Source organism: Cinclus cinclus, chromosome 1, assembly GCF_963662255.1.
Source record: "Cinclus cinclus chromosome 1, bCinCin1.1, whole genome shotgun sequence".
Lineage (NCBI taxonomy): Eukaryota > Metazoa > Chordata > Aves > Passeriformes > Cinclidae > Cinclus > Cinclus cinclus.
In genome coordinates, this window is record NC_085046.1 from 109,075,205 (window position 1) to 109,094,118 (window position 18,914).

At 40.0% G+C, this 18,914-nt stretch overlaps 1 protein-coding gene across 1 annotated transcript in view; it reads right to left on the reverse strand.

Annotated features, from left to right (window-relative positions):
• Positions 1 to 243: 243 nt before the first annotated feature.
• KLHL14 (kelch like family member 14) overlaps positions 244 to 18,914 on the reverse strand; it is a 56,396-nt gene continuing 37,725 nt past the window's right edge. Inside the window, exons 3-8 of the mRNA XM_062501446.1 lie at positions 15,035 to 15,124; positions 10,487 to 10,565; positions 4,248 to 4,438; positions 3,927 to 4,085; positions 1,023 to 1,180; positions 244 to 384 (exon numbers count right to left, since the gene is read on the reverse strand). Of these exons, the coding sequence (XP_062357430.1) occupies positions 244 to 384; positions 1,023 to 1,180; positions 3,927 to 4,085; positions 4,248 to 4,438; positions 10,487 to 10,565; positions 15,035 to 15,124 (818 nt within the window). The remainder of the gene's footprint in view (positions 385 to 1,022; positions 1,181 to 3,926; positions 4,086 to 4,247; positions 4,439 to 10,486; positions 10,566 to 15,034; positions 15,125 to 18,914) is intronic.

The following is an 18,914-nucleotide window of genomic DNA, read 5'->3' on the forward strand; positions in this document are numbered from 1 at the left end:
CTGTCAGCATGTAATGTTCGGTGTGTTTTAGCTTCTTGCTTCATAAGACACCGGCACCTATCTGAGATGGGACAACGCTTGGTTTTTCTTTTCTTTTAGTTTGCTCCTAAAGCATAAACATGGAATGAGGGGTCAATTACGGTAGCTTTGTTTTACCAGGAATTCTGTTCTAATAAAATATTTACGTCACCCGTCATTATTTTCCCAAATGCACTCAGTGTTCGTGTCAGTGCTCCTGGCCCATCACTTGTTGTACGGAACGCAGGCCGGCAATACCACAGTCGAACACGCGGGTCCTGCAAGGGGCTCCGCAACATCACCTTCCAGTTCTGTCCAAGTCCCTTTCTCAGGACTGTAGCAAATAGTAGAAGATTTGTAGGCTCCCTGTAGTAGAACAAAATATCATATATTTAAATATGGCTTTGGTAAAATCCAAGTCACACATCAGCTCTAAAAATACTTGAAAGTGACTTGGGGTCACTCTAACTTAGAAGCTCTTCAAGAGGTTTTTTTGGTTTTTCAGCACCCAGCCTCTGAAAATTGGTCTCCTTTAAAAGCACTTCATAAGCAGAGCTATAAGCATATAGTCCCATCAATCCCATCAATCAAAATTCCTTCTGATTTTTAAATTCCATATTGGTGAACAGAGTGTAATATTAACTTACCTAAATAGAGAAGTACAAAGATGAAAAAACACTCCATGTTCTCCACGAGCTGAAAACCAACCCGAACCTGCTCCTGTAGCTAATTCTCCTCTCCTCTCCTCTCCTCTCCTCTCCTCTCCTCTCCTCTCCTCTCCTCTCCTCTCCTCTCCTCTCCTCTCCTCTCCTCTCCTCTCCTCTCCTCTCCTCTCCTCTCCTCTCCTCTCCTCTCCTCTCCTCTCCTCTCCTCTCCTCTCCTCTCCTCTCCTCTCCTCTCCTCTCCTCTCCTCTCCTCTCCTCTCCTCTCCTCTCCACACTATACAGGCTGGCCACAAGAACTCAGAAGGAATAGAAAGATGACTGTAGAAAGCAGGTACACACCATACTCCAGCTGTAGCCTCCTACAAGGTAAATACTGTCATCAAGGACTGCGCAGCCAGGGCCACTGCGACCCTCCAGAATAGGAGTCTGAAGGATATTCCACTGGTCACCTTTTGGATCGTAGCATTCCACAAGCATTACATCGAGATGGGAGAAACCTGGATGAGGGCATTAAGAAAAGAGAACATGTGTTAAAACATACTGTTTTATTACTTATTTTACTGTTAAATTTATTAAATTACAGTAACAGTAATCTATTAAATTACAATAACGTTATTAAAATTATAACATAATTGTTAAACATTTTTCTAGAGAATATTTTCATATACAGTTAAGCCAAATTCTGTAACATTAATGCTTCGTTATTTCTGTTCAAATAAATCTGTTGAAGGTTTTTACCATTAGTTCTACAGTCTTCTACAAATCGTGAATTTATGTAAAACCTGACCACATCAGGAAGCACTCAGTAATAATCTATCAGTAACACAAGCAGATTCAAACAGAATTCTTCCTTGTCTATCAGTGCTAATAGAAGCTTGAACATGTAGGAAAAAACTGTCCTGGCAGTCTTTCTCAAAATTCAGCAGTTCCAATCTATTCAAAATTGAACAGATTGAATTTTGCTCAGAAATCAATGTCTAACAAGTCCAGGGAGAGCTAAAGACAACTGATGCCACTTGGTTCTAGAGGAATTAAGTGCTTAGCATGATGGACATGATGTGCAGGACCAGTTTAAATTTTCCAGCTGATTTAAGGTGTATCCTAAAGCACACAGCTGGGGTAAAGTCTTTAAGGCAACAACAAAAAAAGTAACCATAAAAATGATGGTCCCATTTTTCCTTGGTAGGCCAAAAAATGCTCCAAGCCACTGCTGCTGCTTGATCACCAAAGGGCACAGGGGTTTCAGCTCCAGATTCTCAAGCTGTATCAGTTAATATGAATTAAATGAGCTGAACATAGACATTGAACACAGGGGTCTTGGTTAGTGCTCTAATATTTAGGCCATTCCCTATTTCAAACTACCTTCTTTATCAGAGCACTGCCGTAAAAGTATGACTTTCTTAATATGCTGAAGTGCTTTTCTTAACCCTTCTATCGTCTTTTCAAGGTATGACAGCAAAGAGAAGATTTTCTGTAAAAAGGGTATTCGGTGATATCGGCACTTCACAAGGGAGCTGCTTGATCGAATATTATTTATGTCTGGAATGAGTATGAAATAATATTAAATAATTCTTAATAATATGAAATAATTATTTGCTCCTTCAGGGTTTTCAAGGGGCCATATAAAGGCCACTGCTGTGCACCCAGAACCTGTCAAAAGCTCTGTAACAAACTGCAGTATGCACATGACTAGCTGTGATGTGGTAAATGCACAGCTAACACTACTACACAGTTCACAAAGGAGGGCTTTGCCATGGAGCCCTGCTATTCCCTGCAGGTGGAGAATTTGTAACATTTCATCCACACTTCAGTCCCTTCCTCCTCCCTGTCCTTGCAGTTCTTCCTTTTGTTTCACTGCATAGGAGAAACCATTTTTTTTCCCCAAAAAGTCCTTTTAGCAGATAGCCGCATCTTTCCAGAAGCCTGGATGTCAAATACCTCTCACAACAGTGAGCAGTCCAAGCATAACAAAGGCACCCTGGACAAGAGTTGTAGAGGCAAAAATGCAAGGCATATAAGAAGTAAGTGAAGCTGTGTGGAAAAAAAAAATAAGGTGGCAGAATAGAAGCAATTCAAGCCTCTACAACCTAACACGTGTGCTTTAGCTTGAGGAGAGCTGTGGTAGCTTTTACTTTTGTAGGAGGAAAAACCAACACTGTGAAGCACTGAAACCTACAAAATCTGCAGGTGTCCATGTGCAAGCAGCTTTTGCCCTCTTCACCTTACAGGGTCCCATCCACCCATCCCAGCTGCAGCTGGGGAGTGGAGGCACGGCAGCACAGAACCTGCCTGCAGGGGTTTGTGCACCAGTGGTATTTATCAGGGAAAATGAACATCTGAGACTTTGTCCCTGCATGCTCCACAGACACTCGGAACTCCAAAAGCAGCATGTGGCTTTACAGTGTCATGGGGACCTGGGGTCCGGAGTCAGAAATGACCTGGTCTTACTGGCAGTTAACACATTTTTTTACTTTTTCTTCTATATCATGATTTTCTCTTTTGTTGTTGGCCGTTTTTCTGCTTTTTTTTAACATTAAAGGAGAAAAAGAAAAAAGTAAATATAAACTATCAAATATTATTAGGGGACTAAGGAGCAGAAGGCGTGCCTTTTGTCTAGGTGGCTGGATTAAGAAGCATCTTTAACAGCAATGAAATACAGGTATTAAGATAAAAATACCAGATGCCTAAGCAATAGTTATTTTAATATGAGACCTTTTTAAAAGATGAAAACAAGAGACCTCTAAAAAGAATTATAATAAACAAGCTACATTTAATACTAAAAAGGGATTTGAAGAACCTAGTCCTAATATTTAATGGTTGGAAGTTTGCCTTTTTTTCCCTCTTCATTAAATCAGGAGCTCACTTTTGTGTGTTGCTCTGAATAAAGCTCTCTTTAACTGCACATTTTAGAAAATGATTTACAGAGGAAAATATTGCTGGTACTTTCGGGTCAAAGAATAATCTGTTTGTTTCATTGAATTCTTGGTAATGACAAATTGTCCATGCCTTTGAGTAATGGAAGCTCCCATTTTTATTATCAAAAGCATTCATTACTCATATATTTAATGTACTGCTATAATTTTAAAATAATTTGCATAAAATATTTTTAAAATTGCTGGCTCAAGTGTCCTGTTAAATTGTGTTGCTTGGCTTTTAATGTATTTAACAGTGAATGTCTAACGAAAATGTTCTTTATCAGAGATGTGGGACACTGAGATACTTTTTCGCTGTTAAAAATGTGACCTTTCAAATGGTTTCCTCCAATTGCATACAGTCGATCATTCATTACAGCCAGAGTGTGGATTGCTCGTTTTGTGTTCATGTCCTGTTTCCGGGCCCAGACGTCCATCACAGGGTCATAGCAGTACAGCCAGGGGACGTATTCTCCATTGTGGACACCTCCTGCAAAGTAAATACACATCAGTTAATTAATATAAATAAAGACATTGTGCTGCAGCAGGAATTTGGCTCTCTGGTTTTGGGGTTCTGCAATTTTTTTTTTTTTTAATAGTGGTTTTGGGTTGGTTTTCTTGTCATACAGCAGGAATTATTCAAGACACTGGCCTGAAATATATATCTTGCCATTGTGAACGGCTCCTGCGTGGGCTGCCAGGGGTTGTGGTAAGGAAGACACGTAACGCCACTCGTTTGTCTCCAGGTTGTAGCACTCGACGCTGGACAAGTAGCCAGTTTCGTTTCTTCCACCGATGACATACAAGTTCTTGTCAAGGCGGCAGGCGTAGAAACTGGCTCTTCTGGAGGACAGCGCAGAACAGAACAAAACAAGCCAACAACAAACCAATTAGCTGTGTCAAACATTTCTTTCCCCTCTCCAGCTGACTCCCTGAACTAAGGGAGCTGCTCCTTCAAATGCTTTATCAGAGAGAAGTGTCCAGGACCTTCACATGCTTACAGCCATCCTAGATACTATGGCTGCTTTGCTAATCAGATACACAATACTCCACATCAAAAAAATACTTCATTTTTTGTGTCAAAACAATTAGGCACATATAAAACTGCCAGAAAATACCCCTTTTCAAAGCCGTTTGTTTCCTTTTCACACCCAGAAAGATAAAAAGGTGCTCATTAATATATGGGGCATTACCTTGTAAGGGATGTAACAACTCGGTAAGACAGTGAAAAATTAGGTAGATAATGTAACAATAATAAATTATCTTGACATTCACTTTCTTTATGGTCCTTCAAGGGTCATTGTTCCCAATTTACTAAGAGAACCACATCATCAAAATTTTTCTTCAATTATTTTTTTCTTCCTTCTGCAGTACTTCAAATAGAACAACTTTCCTTATGCTAGCTACAACACTACATTTCCACCCTTTAACTCAAACAAGGTCTGTCTCTATCCAACTAACCCTGAGAAAAGTTTTAGCCACCTGTCTGCTTTTACATGCAACTCAGGTGTGTAGGAGAAGAATTAAATTTTCTGGTCAGGACTGTTAAGCATATATTAGTTTGTATTCCTTGTAGCTCCAAAATTAATGGTGAGTGTTTGTTGCTGAAGTAAAAATTGAGAAGTAGATGATTTTGAGAGACCTTGGCTGGTACAATCCACTCTCGGAAAGCTCCCTGGATCACTCAGCAGCAGGAAGGTTTGCTAGAGTAGAGACCTTTAATTTCAAGCTGCAATAGCATGAGAAAGAAAATTGCAAAAGAACACAGCTGGGCTAGGATGAAGAGCTGTACAAAATATTGAATGACAGGAGTCATCAGTCCCCAGCATAAAATTTTCTCCTGGGTGAAACCAGAATGACGTGGAATCCCAGAAATGAGCAGGCAGGCCAGACACAGCATAACGTAGCTCTGACAGCTCCTGCAAAGCAGGCACTCTGGAGTGTGGCTGTAGCTTGCCAAACTCTGCCCTGTGGCTGATTCAATGCACTCTGGTTCCTGCCCAGATGCCTTAATTTGAATCTGGGAGCAGCTGCATATTTTACTCCTGAATCATGCACTAAATCTTGGGGCCTTGATGGTCACCTGCACTATCAAGGACTTGAACCTGAGGACCACTGCAAAGCATTTGGATGAGCAGTGGAACACATAGAGCACAGCATTCTCAGTGAACAGCTTTGGTATGCCCAAATCCTTCCCAAGCTTCCTGAGAGCCATCCCATGACCAGGTGAGCTAGCAAAGTCTGGTGTGCCCTGTCCCTAACCTGATATCTGAATAGGCATGTTCAGGAGCATTTCCTTCAGTCAAGGCAGGAATAAGACCTTGCTCTTTTGCACAGCTACCTATTTTCACAAAATTGGTAGCATCCTTTAACATTTTGGAGAAATCTCCCTCTTAGTCAAAAGTGTCTGAGACTGGCTGGTGGTTTGTAAGTTGGAAAAGAAGTCAGGCGGACACCAAGAGATACAGCCATGGAAACAGCAAGGCTGGCTGGGCACTCAGGAAACAGTTTTGATGCATCACTGCTGGTTTCTGACCTTGTTTTTTGGATTTGGTGCCCACCTGACAGAGCTCCTCACCAGCCAGGGTCACTGAACACCTATTTACTTCTTTGCTTTCACCCTGGAACCACTTTCAGAGTGGGGCTGGGAGCTCCACCACAGGGAAGACTTCTTAAAAAGCCATGGAAATAGGAGGACAGGAATACTGGCAAGTGTCTCCAGAGCAACTGATGAATTTTAAAAGACCATTTAATTTATCTGTCAGTGGGCAGATAGAAGCTGATGGCATATTTTGCTTCGCATGGTCAGGCAGCAAATTGTGCATCTATGTTTTTAACCTGATATTCTATGGAAACAAAGCTAATTTGATTACACCATACATGTACCCATGTCTGCCTACTGTTGTCTTCTAAAAAAAAATCCTGCTGACTGATTTCACTCTAATTTGACAGAGTCTATAGGTGTTACAGGCAATCAAGTGTGTATAATCTTTCTTGAGAATATGTGATGGGCCTGAGGCAACACAGCCCACAACTGCCCCAAAAGTAGGAAAAGCTGCAGAGGTCACCTCCTATTAGATGTAAGAGAACCTGCATAGGCAGGTATACATGTTTCAACCCTCCTGTGTCCAGCAACCACAAGGCACAAAACCAGAGGGTGCCTGTTGTCAGTGCTCCCACATCCACTCATCTCTCCTTGTGCACCTTCTCTGGTGAACCCATTAACAAACTGCTCTTGGCATGTTTTGCCTTTCCTTATTATTTTTAGTTCAGGTTTAATAAATAGAGGTAGACACAACTTGCATGTATTATTCTCCTAACTAGGATTTCACTGATGATATTCTGTACATGTACTCCTGGTTTCATCCACACAGTGTCACTGTAAGGAGCAAAAATGAAAGCATCAGCATACTTCCCTCTTCTGCTTGGATGTGAACATTCATTGGGTAGCCTCAGTCACAAATATTTTAAGCTTTTTTTTTTTTTTTTTTTTTTTAGTTTTCAATGATAAATGTGCAAGGGCATGCTGTTACAGTGTGCAAAGGCATGCTGTCAAGTGATGACTTTTAAACTGCTGTAAAATATGATTCAGATTAAACTGTAATACAGCAGTATTTGCATGTCAACTTTCCCCTCAATACTGAGAAGACACTATTCATTCTAATCAGGATATTAATATTGACAATAAGACAATAATTTTATGATTTTCTTCAGGACTTGAAAGTATTCAATGTTCACTGGTCTCCTAAATGCTTTTCCTTCATACCCCTTCAACCAACCATCAACACAACCAACTCTTTCTTTCAAGTACACACATATAAAAGGGAAGATTTTCCTCATGATTTTAACGCACGATGAATTTATGCCCTGGAACATCAAATAGAACTGCCAGTCTGAGGTCTAAAAAGTTACCAGTGCTGTTACTGATTGTCACAATATCTGGACCTGATTTCAGAGTCACTTATAAAGTCCATGCTTTGCTTTTTAAAAGATAAACAATCTTAATAATTGTTGACATTACTGTTATTACAGTCAAAGACGAAAATAAAATGTGGAATTTTAAAATCTTTTTCTGTGCCTTTTCTCAGCTCACTCAGCCTCAGAGAGTACACTGACCTGCTCACTTCCTACTTGTGCTTCTTCAGAACCTGGCACAATGCCATGCTTTTTGTTGGACTTCAAACAAAAAAATCTAAAAAGCAACTTGTTTTAAATGCTGCTTTCCTCGAAACACGTTGAAAAGCTCTGTGTTGAGCTGGTATAATGCAACAGTTATGACTGAGGTGTTCAGCTGAGGCTTGCACCACAAGTTCAGATACAACTGCTACAATGACTGCCCCATCAGTAGCCATCATAGTCTAACTGAACTGTTCTCCAAGGACCTTCCAGTTGTTATGGCGCCATCAGGCAGATGTGTGTTTCCAAAGCTTATGAGTCACTTGCTGGTTCTCTTAACAACAAACTCCTGAAAATAGTACACATTTTCAAAATCATCTATATTTGAGATGTTCTTCAAATGAAAAGAAACCAAACTTGACTTTAAAGAAAATACATTGAATCCATAATGGGATTAGACTTTTCTTTATAGCTCACATAGTAAAATCAATCATTTATGGATTTTGGCATGTGAGATAAAAGTTTACTTATCAAATATTTCATACAGATTTTTGACTTGGGAATATACTGCCTGTGAACGAGTCCCACATTTACCTGGCAGTCATTTCAAAGGAGCTATTATAGTCTATCCAGCCAATTATTCTCAGACTAAAATTCCTAAATAGGTTTTGACTTGATGGACCATAATGACTCAGAAAAACCCATTTAACAGTCTGTCTTGTCAATGGTGCCTGCATTATACCAGCAGAGACAGGGCATGACCCTGTACTCCTAGCAGGGAGAAAATAGTCTGTAGACTTTAAGGGGAACTTTATCTCACTAAAGGAGCTGGGAAAGTAAACTGCATAAAAGTTCTCTCTTATTTGTATGATCTTCTACAAACTGGGCCAGTTCATAGTTCTGAAAGCTGCAACAGCTCTGAGGAAGTCATTAGGACTGAACAAAAAAAATGAAAACATTTTATCAAGTGAGTGTAAAATCTCCTTTTTCCAACAGTAGCCCTAATGCTTAGGAGACTTTAAAGAAAAGCAACGGGCAAGCCTATGAGCTATGTATCCTGAACAAAAGTGGTGACAACTAACGTTGTCATAGCAAAGCCCCTTGCAGAAGGAATATGTATGAGTGGACCATTGTATTTCAGTCCCTCTGTAAGGAGCTGTGCTGTTCATACACTACAGTTTATTACGGACAGGAGCACAGGGCACAGATGAGTTTGAGCCTCTTGGCTGAAGGCAGCAGCTTCCACCAGAGCACAAAGTCAGTCACCTGCCACACAGTTTTCCAGGGAAACACAACTGGCCACTGTGGAGGTGGAAAAATTCCTACTGCCTGCTTTCTCCAACCTTCAGCTGCCTACTTCTGCTTTCTGTAGTTTGTCAGCCAAATAAACCAAACTGCTCAGCCAGTGCCAATGTCCCTCAGGAATGTGGCTTGGAGATACCCAGAAGGCTTAATTAGAACTCAGATTAGGCTCCACAGAACTGGTCCAGGCTCCGTACAAACACCAGTTGATCTCCTACTCAGTCTCCCAGCTCAGCAAGGATGACTTGCACGGTGATGCCCAATCTGATGCTCAACTCTTCTTCCCTCCATGCCAGCACCTAAACTGGCAGTGACTCACTCTAGGAAGCTGAACCGGGGGGGAAGGTGTCCCTCTGTTTTGAAGTAAACAATCACAGCTGTGAAGGTTATCCCACAGTGTTGGTGGGAATGAGGGAGAAGGCTAGGTGCTGCCAAAGCAGGGACTTAGGTCAATCAAACTGAATCTTGAACAAAGGTGCTTCAAAAATTCTGCACATTCTACCCCTGGAAATTTGAAAAGGCAGCCATATTTCCAAGCATCTCATAAGACACACCTTGGATCACAAGGCTGCACTGAACTCAATATATTTATGACTGCCAGACACCTGAATAGTGTAGACAGTCAACAACAACAAAAAAAAAGAACTGTAATGCTGACATGGAATAAAGAAAGCATTTCAGGGAGACACTGTGAGATCTTTTGTACATGGGATCCATGAGAAGATGGGTGTTGAACTGAAGGAAGGACACTGAATAATTTCTTCAAATAACATTGTTACTTTGGATCTTCTACCTTTGAGATTCTTCCTATGAAACATGCAAAATTCTGTTCAGATTTAGGGGTTTTTTCCTGTCAGGGCAGGATTTGGGATCCACAGTTAAGTTTACATCACCTTTACGAGTCATTGCTCAAGTCCACATCCACCTTTGCTCTTTGGTACACAGCAAGATTAAAATATGAGCTACTCTAATAAGCATTTACTGACAGCAACTTCACTCAAAGACCACCTAGAATTAGGAGTCCTCTGACAAGTGGAGACAAGTTCAGGAGAGCTTTTCATAGCTAGTGCAGTGAAACAGGATGGAGTCAACATGTGAACATTTCAGTACTCTCTAAGATATCTGACTATAATTACTGCTTGTTTACTGCAAACTCATCATGACACTTCAGTCAGGGAACATGACAGGACACTATGGAGACTTCAGGAAAATCCTTCAGACCGTACTCAGGCAACCAGTAATTGCATAAAGTCCATGGCTATTTTGCATGAGTTAGCACTGCAGGATTTGGCATCTGGAGTTCTGAATTTGGAAAGTTTTAAAAAATTAGGAGACAAATGGAACACAACTGCATGATGCAGTTTTATCTGTGTTTTCAATGCTTCTATAGGCCTCCTTACTCTCAGAACTAAGCCAAACCTCTGCTCCTAGGATAAGAAAACAGAAATTGAAAAACATGTAGCAGGTTTTTACCTCTCTTGCATGGGTGGAAGTTGTATCCAGCTGTTAAACCTGGGATCGTATCGGCTAACAAAGTTTGTACTGTGTTTCCCTGTAAAGATAGATTATTTTGACACTCAGCTGTTTGTTTCATGCATTTAACATCATGATTGTAATATATATTACATATACTTTACAAGTTGACACCTTTTATGAAGGGTTCCCCCTTATGCAACAATATATGATTACTCTATGTGTACAGTAATAATTCAACAAATGGGGCACTGCAAGGCTTGAATTAGCAGTCACTAGCAGTAAAAGCAGATAGCAATTATTCTTGGTCTTTGTAATAAGATCTTGAAAATATGTATTTAAATTTACTTATACACGCTGTGGTATTTTCACAGCCACAATAAATCGCAGCACCAAACAAAATTACTGCCCAAAGAGGGCATCCCCACGGTATTTTTATGACTAGAATTTTGTCAGATAAAAAAATTAAAGGGAGAACACATGCTTTTCTTTCTCCTTACATCATCTCTGTGTGGAACATGATAAAAACCCATTGTGCAAATAACCAGGAGCTGCATCAACCATCAGCATGGGGTATGTAGTGTTTGCACTAGATGGTTTATTCTACCATGTACTTTCAGTGTAAGTTAGAAGGAATTACAGATGTGCATCGAAGGGGGAATACACTCTTAAGAGTTTTATTCCAACTGTGTTAGCTAAAATATGAAGCATGAGCAACATACACCAGCTAACTAGCTTCTCCCTGCTGTCAAGCCCAAGAACTGTATTCATGTCTTCACGATATTAAGATTTCACCTTATTTTACATGCAGATTGACACCAAAGCAAGAAAACTGAAGCAAGAGAGTGCATGGCAATTTCCTGTAACACCTGAGACTTCAATAGATGAGCATTTTGAAAACAGAAACCTTTGTTTATGTATGGGTGACTAAAAAATTGAATTAGAGGCTTCACAGGCCAGCAGAATAACCTAACTGTGTATGTCACAGTTCTATAAATGGTCACTGGGCATTCTACAAGGTGAATATTTTTGCATCAGACAAGACTCTACAGGATTGGCTCACTTTGCCTGCTTCATTCCAGACTTACTTCAGCATGTGTAAATAGACCATCAAGACTGTAGAGAAGAATAACAATACAAGCTAGAATTTGTATTCATAATAATCTAAGATCACGTTCTACAAGAAAACAGAGAAAGAAACCACACTGACCGCTGTAGTAAGTAAACTGATTTCCTTGCCATGTTATGAGCATGTTCTATATGAGGAGGGTAAAGCAGAAGACTGATGAGTAATGCAGCATTTCCCTTCAAATCCAGCATGGTGCCTAATGAGGACTACACTGAGCACCACTCAAAGACATGACCATCTCAGCACCATCTCAAGACACAGGGTGAGATTCCCATACTGTAAGGGCAACTGGTCATTCTGCCACTGGGCTTAGTGCAGTGAGGCTTTGCTTTTGGTCCTTATCTGGATTCCTTTAGTGTACACAAACAATTTAGAAAAAGAGGCATCGAGAGATATAGGTTTAAAAAGCAGAAAAACAGTAACAACAAGCTTGAACAGACTCTAGGTTTTTACTGTCTAAGACATTTAATAATCTAGTTGTATTTCAAAAAGCAGGAATTCAAAATAATATAAATATTGATCCTAAGTTTAAGTTTCCATTTTTCTTCTAGGTTTTAGTGATGCTGTATTCACTGCATCATTCAGAGTTACTGGGACTTCAGTGCTCATTGTAGCTTGCTCATTGTTATCATACAAATCTATAATATGGCTGCCTAACACGTGTTATACACATACTCAAGACAAACACCATGTATGTAGAAGATTGTAAAGTGCAGGGTAGAAGAAGGGTTTAGTAAGCCTAGAGTGAGAATGCAGGGTACAAATCTGGGTCCTTCACAGGAAGGGAGATGAAATCAAACTAGAACAGGCACAGAGAAGAGCTGCTATGCCAACAGGAAGAAGAGAAAGTTTACTTTATGGCAGAAGACAAAGAACTTGGCCTTTTGCACCTAGAAATACAAAAGCTGAAAGGAGATAGGAGTGCTGTCTGTAATACTTTAGAGGAACAAATCTCCAGGAGGGGAAAAACTATTAAACTAAAGGCCAGCCATGGCATGAGAGCAAGGCGATTTAGACAGTCAAAAAATATATTTTACTGGCTATCACAATAAGTCTCCTAGTCATTTAGAACAATTGGATTCTGTAACAACAGCTTTCCAACAGGAGTAGTGGGGGCTAGAAATCCAACTGCTTTTCAAATGCTGCTTAGAAAATTTACAAAATGGGACTATATGATGCCTGTGATTGCAGGAAAAGGACTTGATGACCTACTTAATCTGCCTGGTGTAGCTGGTTTGACTGCAGTTTAAGTCTGGACTTTGGCTTGAGAGAGAACTCCACCTATATTTTTGCCTTGTTTATCAGTCAGGAGATTGCACATGTTAGGATGCACCTGTTCTGTCAGAGCACAGAACCTGGGACAAGCGAACAAAAATCAGGATTAGCAAACCAGGATGATGGGACAAAAGGAAGCAATATTGTTCTCTGCTCTGTAGCCATACTAGAAGGTAATGGGCTCTGAAGGTTATAAAGGTTAGTCTTAAATCCATGTCTGTGTTGTGTACCCTGCTTTCATCAGTGTTGACTCATGCAAGAACCCCTTGTGATTGGAAAGGCATAGCTACTGGAGGATGTAAAAAAGTGAGGAAAAAAGTCTCCCATACTTTTTGGGTTGTCAGGAAGTCAGAGGAGCATGAAGGAGGTGTGAGCACTCCTTGGGGTCCACCCAGTTTCTCAAGAACCAGACAGTCTGATGGCTAAAGCGATGTCTTTCCATTGCCACCATCTCCAAGATAATTCTTTACACTGGAAAAAGCACCTGGAGCATTCTCATTTGAAGCAGAAGCTTTGTAGAGCCTTGGCAAGATGGTTCCAGGTAGGTCCATCTGAAGTCCCTTCTGTGCTCTGAGGATAGCAGACAAGGGCCTTTACATAAATTCAAGTGGGCATGTGTGAACTGCCCTCATGTAGCTGCACATTTAGAGTAAAGTGGTTTCAAGTAAGAATACACCCAGCAATAGCACAGGAAGTAGTTTATGATTTCAGGTCCACTATCAGTGACAACTAAGATTCATTTGATAAGGAGATCAGAATAGCAATGCTCATACCTTTTTTATTTCTATCTTCTCTATGGAAAAAATACCAGCATTGGTATTCACAGGACAGGGAAATTGGTAAATGTCTTCAGCAACATCTTCAACCCAGGAGCTGGTCTAGGTCTAAGTAATCTCAGGCCTTAGGAACTATTAATTTCACAAACAGCTGTTTGACTCCCATCTCAGATGCAAGATATGTACCATTTCTACCATCTCTCCATCACCTTGGAAGTCAGTTTCCACATCTTCAAAATGTGGGTAATTATACTTCTTTTCTTTTACCCTTCATGTGACATGGCCATTTAATTATAAACTGTCTGGAACAAGGTCTGCTTATCCATACAGCTACCACCAAATACAACAGGGGCCCTCACTGGATGGATGTGGCCAACGATCCTAAAAGAAATTGTCATTAGCCATACTGCGCTGTCTTCTGCTTCAAATAAAGGACATTCAGTGATAGAACTAAGGGGCCTTTCTCCTAAGACATATAGTGATATTCTTAACTACACCAGAAACATGCTTATAGGGTGGTCTGCATTGTTTGTCTCAGGTTTTAGGGAGTGAACAGATGTAACAATTTTCTATAATTTGGTTTAGTGCAGATGCTGAAATGGGGCATTCACAATAAAATATATGCAGTATATGTAATTTCAGCTGGATCCTCTCATGTTTTAAAGTAAAAATGTGTACCTGCAAGCTGTTTTATGGTTTCTCAGTCATAATTATCTCTGTTACACAGACTGCTACAACTACAACTCTTTCTTCGTGTGCAAGCTTTTTAACAATGTCTTGACAATTCTGTGAATTTTGCAAGGCATGGTATTTTCCTTTTGCTTTGCTCAGAAGCCTGTTAAATTGTTTAATTTCTCTTTGCGGTAAATTTATGAAGTAATCAAATCAAAGAAGGTAGCAGCAGATAATCTATACGAGAAGCTCTTGCACAAGACTGAAAAAAGGATCAGTTTAAGAATCTCAAAGTCTAGATAATTAACACATTAACAACTTCAGCTGCAAGTATCTTGTTTGACAATAGAAAAGAAGCATTCATCTACTGCAATTGCATTATTATATTATGACTGGAAGGAGCCTGGAAATGAAGGTTAAAATTCTTAACAGCTGCTGCCTGGTGCATGCACTTGAAAGAGTCTGTTCTGCTGCCTGTGGCATTTCTCAAGGGATGTGGGAGCTGATGAATGACAGACACTAATGCTAAAGTACCAGGTATTTATTACATCAATACCTAAGAGTAGCCTTTACTAGGTTCAACAATTAGCCGAAGGTCCTCAAAATCCCCTTCTAATCACTACATCAGCTGACCTGACAGACAGGAGGGCACAGGAAGGCAGATGCTCCCTTTGCCTTTTAGTATTCTATACATACCATTAGGATTCCACTGGTCTTCTCCTCCCAGCACGAACAAGAAGTTTTCCACTTCCACGACACAGTGATGGGCACTGTTGTACGGCATAACTGCAAGCAAAGCAAGAATTCTTTGTCAGCTCAGGACACTGATTTTATCAAATATTTCCTCTTTACCATCTGCATAAAATAATATGAAAATGAGTCACCCCAGGCATGTGCAAACACTGACTTAGCAGCAGAAAAAGCCACTTATTAGTAAACTTAACCAATTCAATCTTGAAAATAATTAAGGAAAAAAACAGGAATTCTGGTCCCTCAGTGCTCCCTCACCTGCCCAATTACCGTACATGATGATCTAAAAAGAACTTGTAAAAAGGGGTGAAGTTGCATGATATTTCCCAGAAAATAAGCAGATGCTAGGAATCCTAGTATGCTAGAAAACATTAAAAAAACCTCAGACCAGCTTTGTTCTGCTGATAATGTTTCCACAAGAAGAGTCAGTATGTTCGGTAGCTTTCTATTACACAGCAATGAACAAGCTGCATTTCCATACAGTTTTAAGTTTTTAAATTAAGGTCCTGCTGATTTAATGCCTTTTCCAAATGTATACGCTTAATTTCCTGTACAATGTCATTAGCAGCACAATCACACATCTTCTATTCATCTAATCAGGAAGCCCTTTGTTAACAAAGATCAAAACTGTGGCATTAGGTTTGCAATATCCCTTTTTTAGGGGGAGAGGGTATCATTATTACTATGGACCAGCTACAGATGCAAACATCTATTTCTTACAATTTACGTTTTCCACTGAAAATGCTAAATTGCAAAAACAAGGATTATGTGTACATAATACACACATATTATTGCATTGTGCCATACCCACTATAATGATATTATATGGAAAATGTAAGCTTATACAGCATTAGTTACTATACCACATAGAGTAGTTTTGGCCCAGTGACACCAGTAGGAAAAATGATGTCCTTGTTCAGCTCATCATATGGGCACCTTAAATCTAGGTGAGGACAAATGGGGAGGTGATGTGCATGTACAGGCAGGGAACTTATTGCTTGACACGGATCAACAGAGCACTTAGGAAACCAGTGCAGTGGGAAATCAATATGACTCAGGGCCAGCTCTTACTTTGTGCTCTTTTGCCAATGCCAAAAAAAAAAAAAAAAAGAAAAAAAAAGAGAGGCAGCCTATCTCACACTTGGATTATTTTGGGTGATATATCTCTCATTTCATTTGTTTTATTATCTTTTATTTTTCTCAGAATGCTGCTGTTCAGTATAGCATATGCAAATAATAATAAGAAGAAATACGTACAGCTTTGCTATTTAGGACACGTTTTCTTAAAGATCAAGTGGGCTCATTTAAGCTTCTTACTGAAGTTTTTGCCTAGGCAATGATGAATAAATAAGGTATGTTTTTAGTTTCTACTAAAGGTCGAATATCTTTTTCATAGTCTGTGCTCTTACAAGTCATGTAAGTGAAGCAGTTCTTAAATTAGACAGCCAGGTACAGTGAAAGTTCATTAATTAAGATTATTTGTTACTGATTCAATTTATATTAACTGGGCACTAATCCTATACTAGACGCTGCAAAAGATTTTATACTACCTAGAGAATCCTACAGTAGGATGAAACAATTAAGTCCGTTTTTGCTATCTTTTGAGACATATCATCATTATCTCACTCTTTAGTCTTAGATATTTTCCAGTTTTAAAATCTTCTCTCTCAAAACCATAGACCTTTTCTTGATTTTTGTGGATGTTTGTAGTAAATAAGGAATTTGTTCTCCCATGAGAAATTTGTTGTCTTCCCTAGATGCTTTTTGGGACCCTTCATCTCAAGAAGAGACTCCCCAGGATCAGTCTGTAAGGGTTTCAAGTTTTAAGTAATACAGTGCTCTAATATGGTTCCCAATTAGGCCCTAGCTGGTGCTTTCACCCTCAACCTCTTCAGCTGGTCAGTCTGGAGAGCTCCAGCATTTATAGAAGAAACTGTCTGCAGGCAGCACACATGCATATTTTACATGTTGTGTTTCCACTTTTGCAAATATTTGTGTTTATTTATTCACCATATTGACACAAACAGGGTCAGCAGAGGAAGAAATTCTGCTTTAAGCTTTTCTGCTGTTCCCATGCGTATAAGGTATGCAATAAGACTCCCGTAATTATTATGATAATTAAACCTTGAAAACTAATGGCTTAATCCTGGCTCCTACTGAAATTGATGGCAACATTCCCACTAATACAGGATTGAGCCCAAATGACCCAAACTACCATCCACAACTCACAGAAATGCTAAAAGGAAGCTTGCCTTAGAAAGGAGGGTAGTATTTGACCTTCAGAAAGAAAGGTGACTGCAATAAAACACTGCAGACCTTTACTGTGACCTTTGTTTCTCTCAGAGCTTTGGGGAAAACTCTGTTCTTAGTCTCATGAATCTACCCATGGGGCTGAAGGGAGCTGGACAAAACAGAGGGGTTGGAGCAACACTGTGGACATCTAAGAGGGAAGGGACTCTTCAACTACCCCACAGCCTTTCTCCTTGACCCTTTGGAATCAGGAGCTGCGCACAGAAATCAAAACTAATGAACAATTTTTTTTTTCCCCGCTAAAAAATATGCCTTGAGAGCACAGAAAACTTGCACTAAAAGCTATGATTCTTGTGAACATACACCCAGATAGGACCTAACTTTTCATAGACAACAGTCAAAATTACATGGCAATGAGCATGCTAAATTCAGTATCTGGTAGAAGCAATCTTCCCAAACTCACTGGGCTTGCCAGGGGGTAACAGAAAGAATTTGGCCCACCACACAGTCTGGCCAGGTTGCTGCTTTCATTAGTTTTATATGAGTCTTTGTCTGCTGTTTGGCTTTAATAGTGTGCAAATCCTAACTTCTCATTTTTTTATTTCAACTCATTGGAACACCTGCCTGCCCCACAAAAAGGGTATTTGAAGAGAAGTTTGTACGCCACGCTCAAACACAGCCTGGCGTGAGTTTTTAGCGTGTCAGTCAGTGAGTTAGAGGGAAAGGGTAAGGAGAAGCTAATCAGGATGAAATGAGATTAAAGGCTGTCTAATTTTACAGCAACTGTGATCCATCAGCCACTGTGAAAGTGACAGTGGAAATGAATGATGGAGACAGACAGGTGGGGCTGTACATTTCACTGATTTATCCTCAAATGCACTGGGCCTTATTTTATTGAGTGAACATGACCGCATTTATCATGACTGTCATCTAAACCCACTTCCCTCCATTTAAAAAGGTCACTTTACTAGGAGGGAGTAGGATAGAGGCACTTTCAAAACAGATTTAAAATTTAATAACACATGTTTATAAAATCCTGTGCAAAAATTCTTAACTTTATTAAAGACTGATTTAAAAAGAAGTCACAAACTATTAAAAAGAGAAGATAAAAAAAAAAGCCATGGTCATCTGAGAAACCTGCCAAGGTGATAGGTGCCAGGGAAATATGTGAGATAGACAGATACAAATAGAGTAGTTGGAGTGGGCAGAAACCACCTCTTCTAAGTCCCTGCCCCTCACACACATTTCCCAAAGCTCAGGATGCCCATGTTTTCCTGCACCAAGAGCACAAAGAAGTCCAAGCAGCCCTCCTGAAGACAGCACTCCCACCAGCCTCCTTCCCATGCATTTGATGTATGATTGGTAGGCTTGGTAAGGTGGGAGGAAATTTCTCAGGTACATGTAACGTGCAAAGCTGTCTAGGTCAAAACCAAATGGAAGATTTATACTTGAGAATGATTTCGAAGGCACTGGAGTCCAAGACTGCAGTGGTGTTTTCTAAGAAATACTTCACTACACAACCATCAGTGACATTGTGCAGGAGGTGACAGTTGTTCTTCAGACACAGATGCATGTG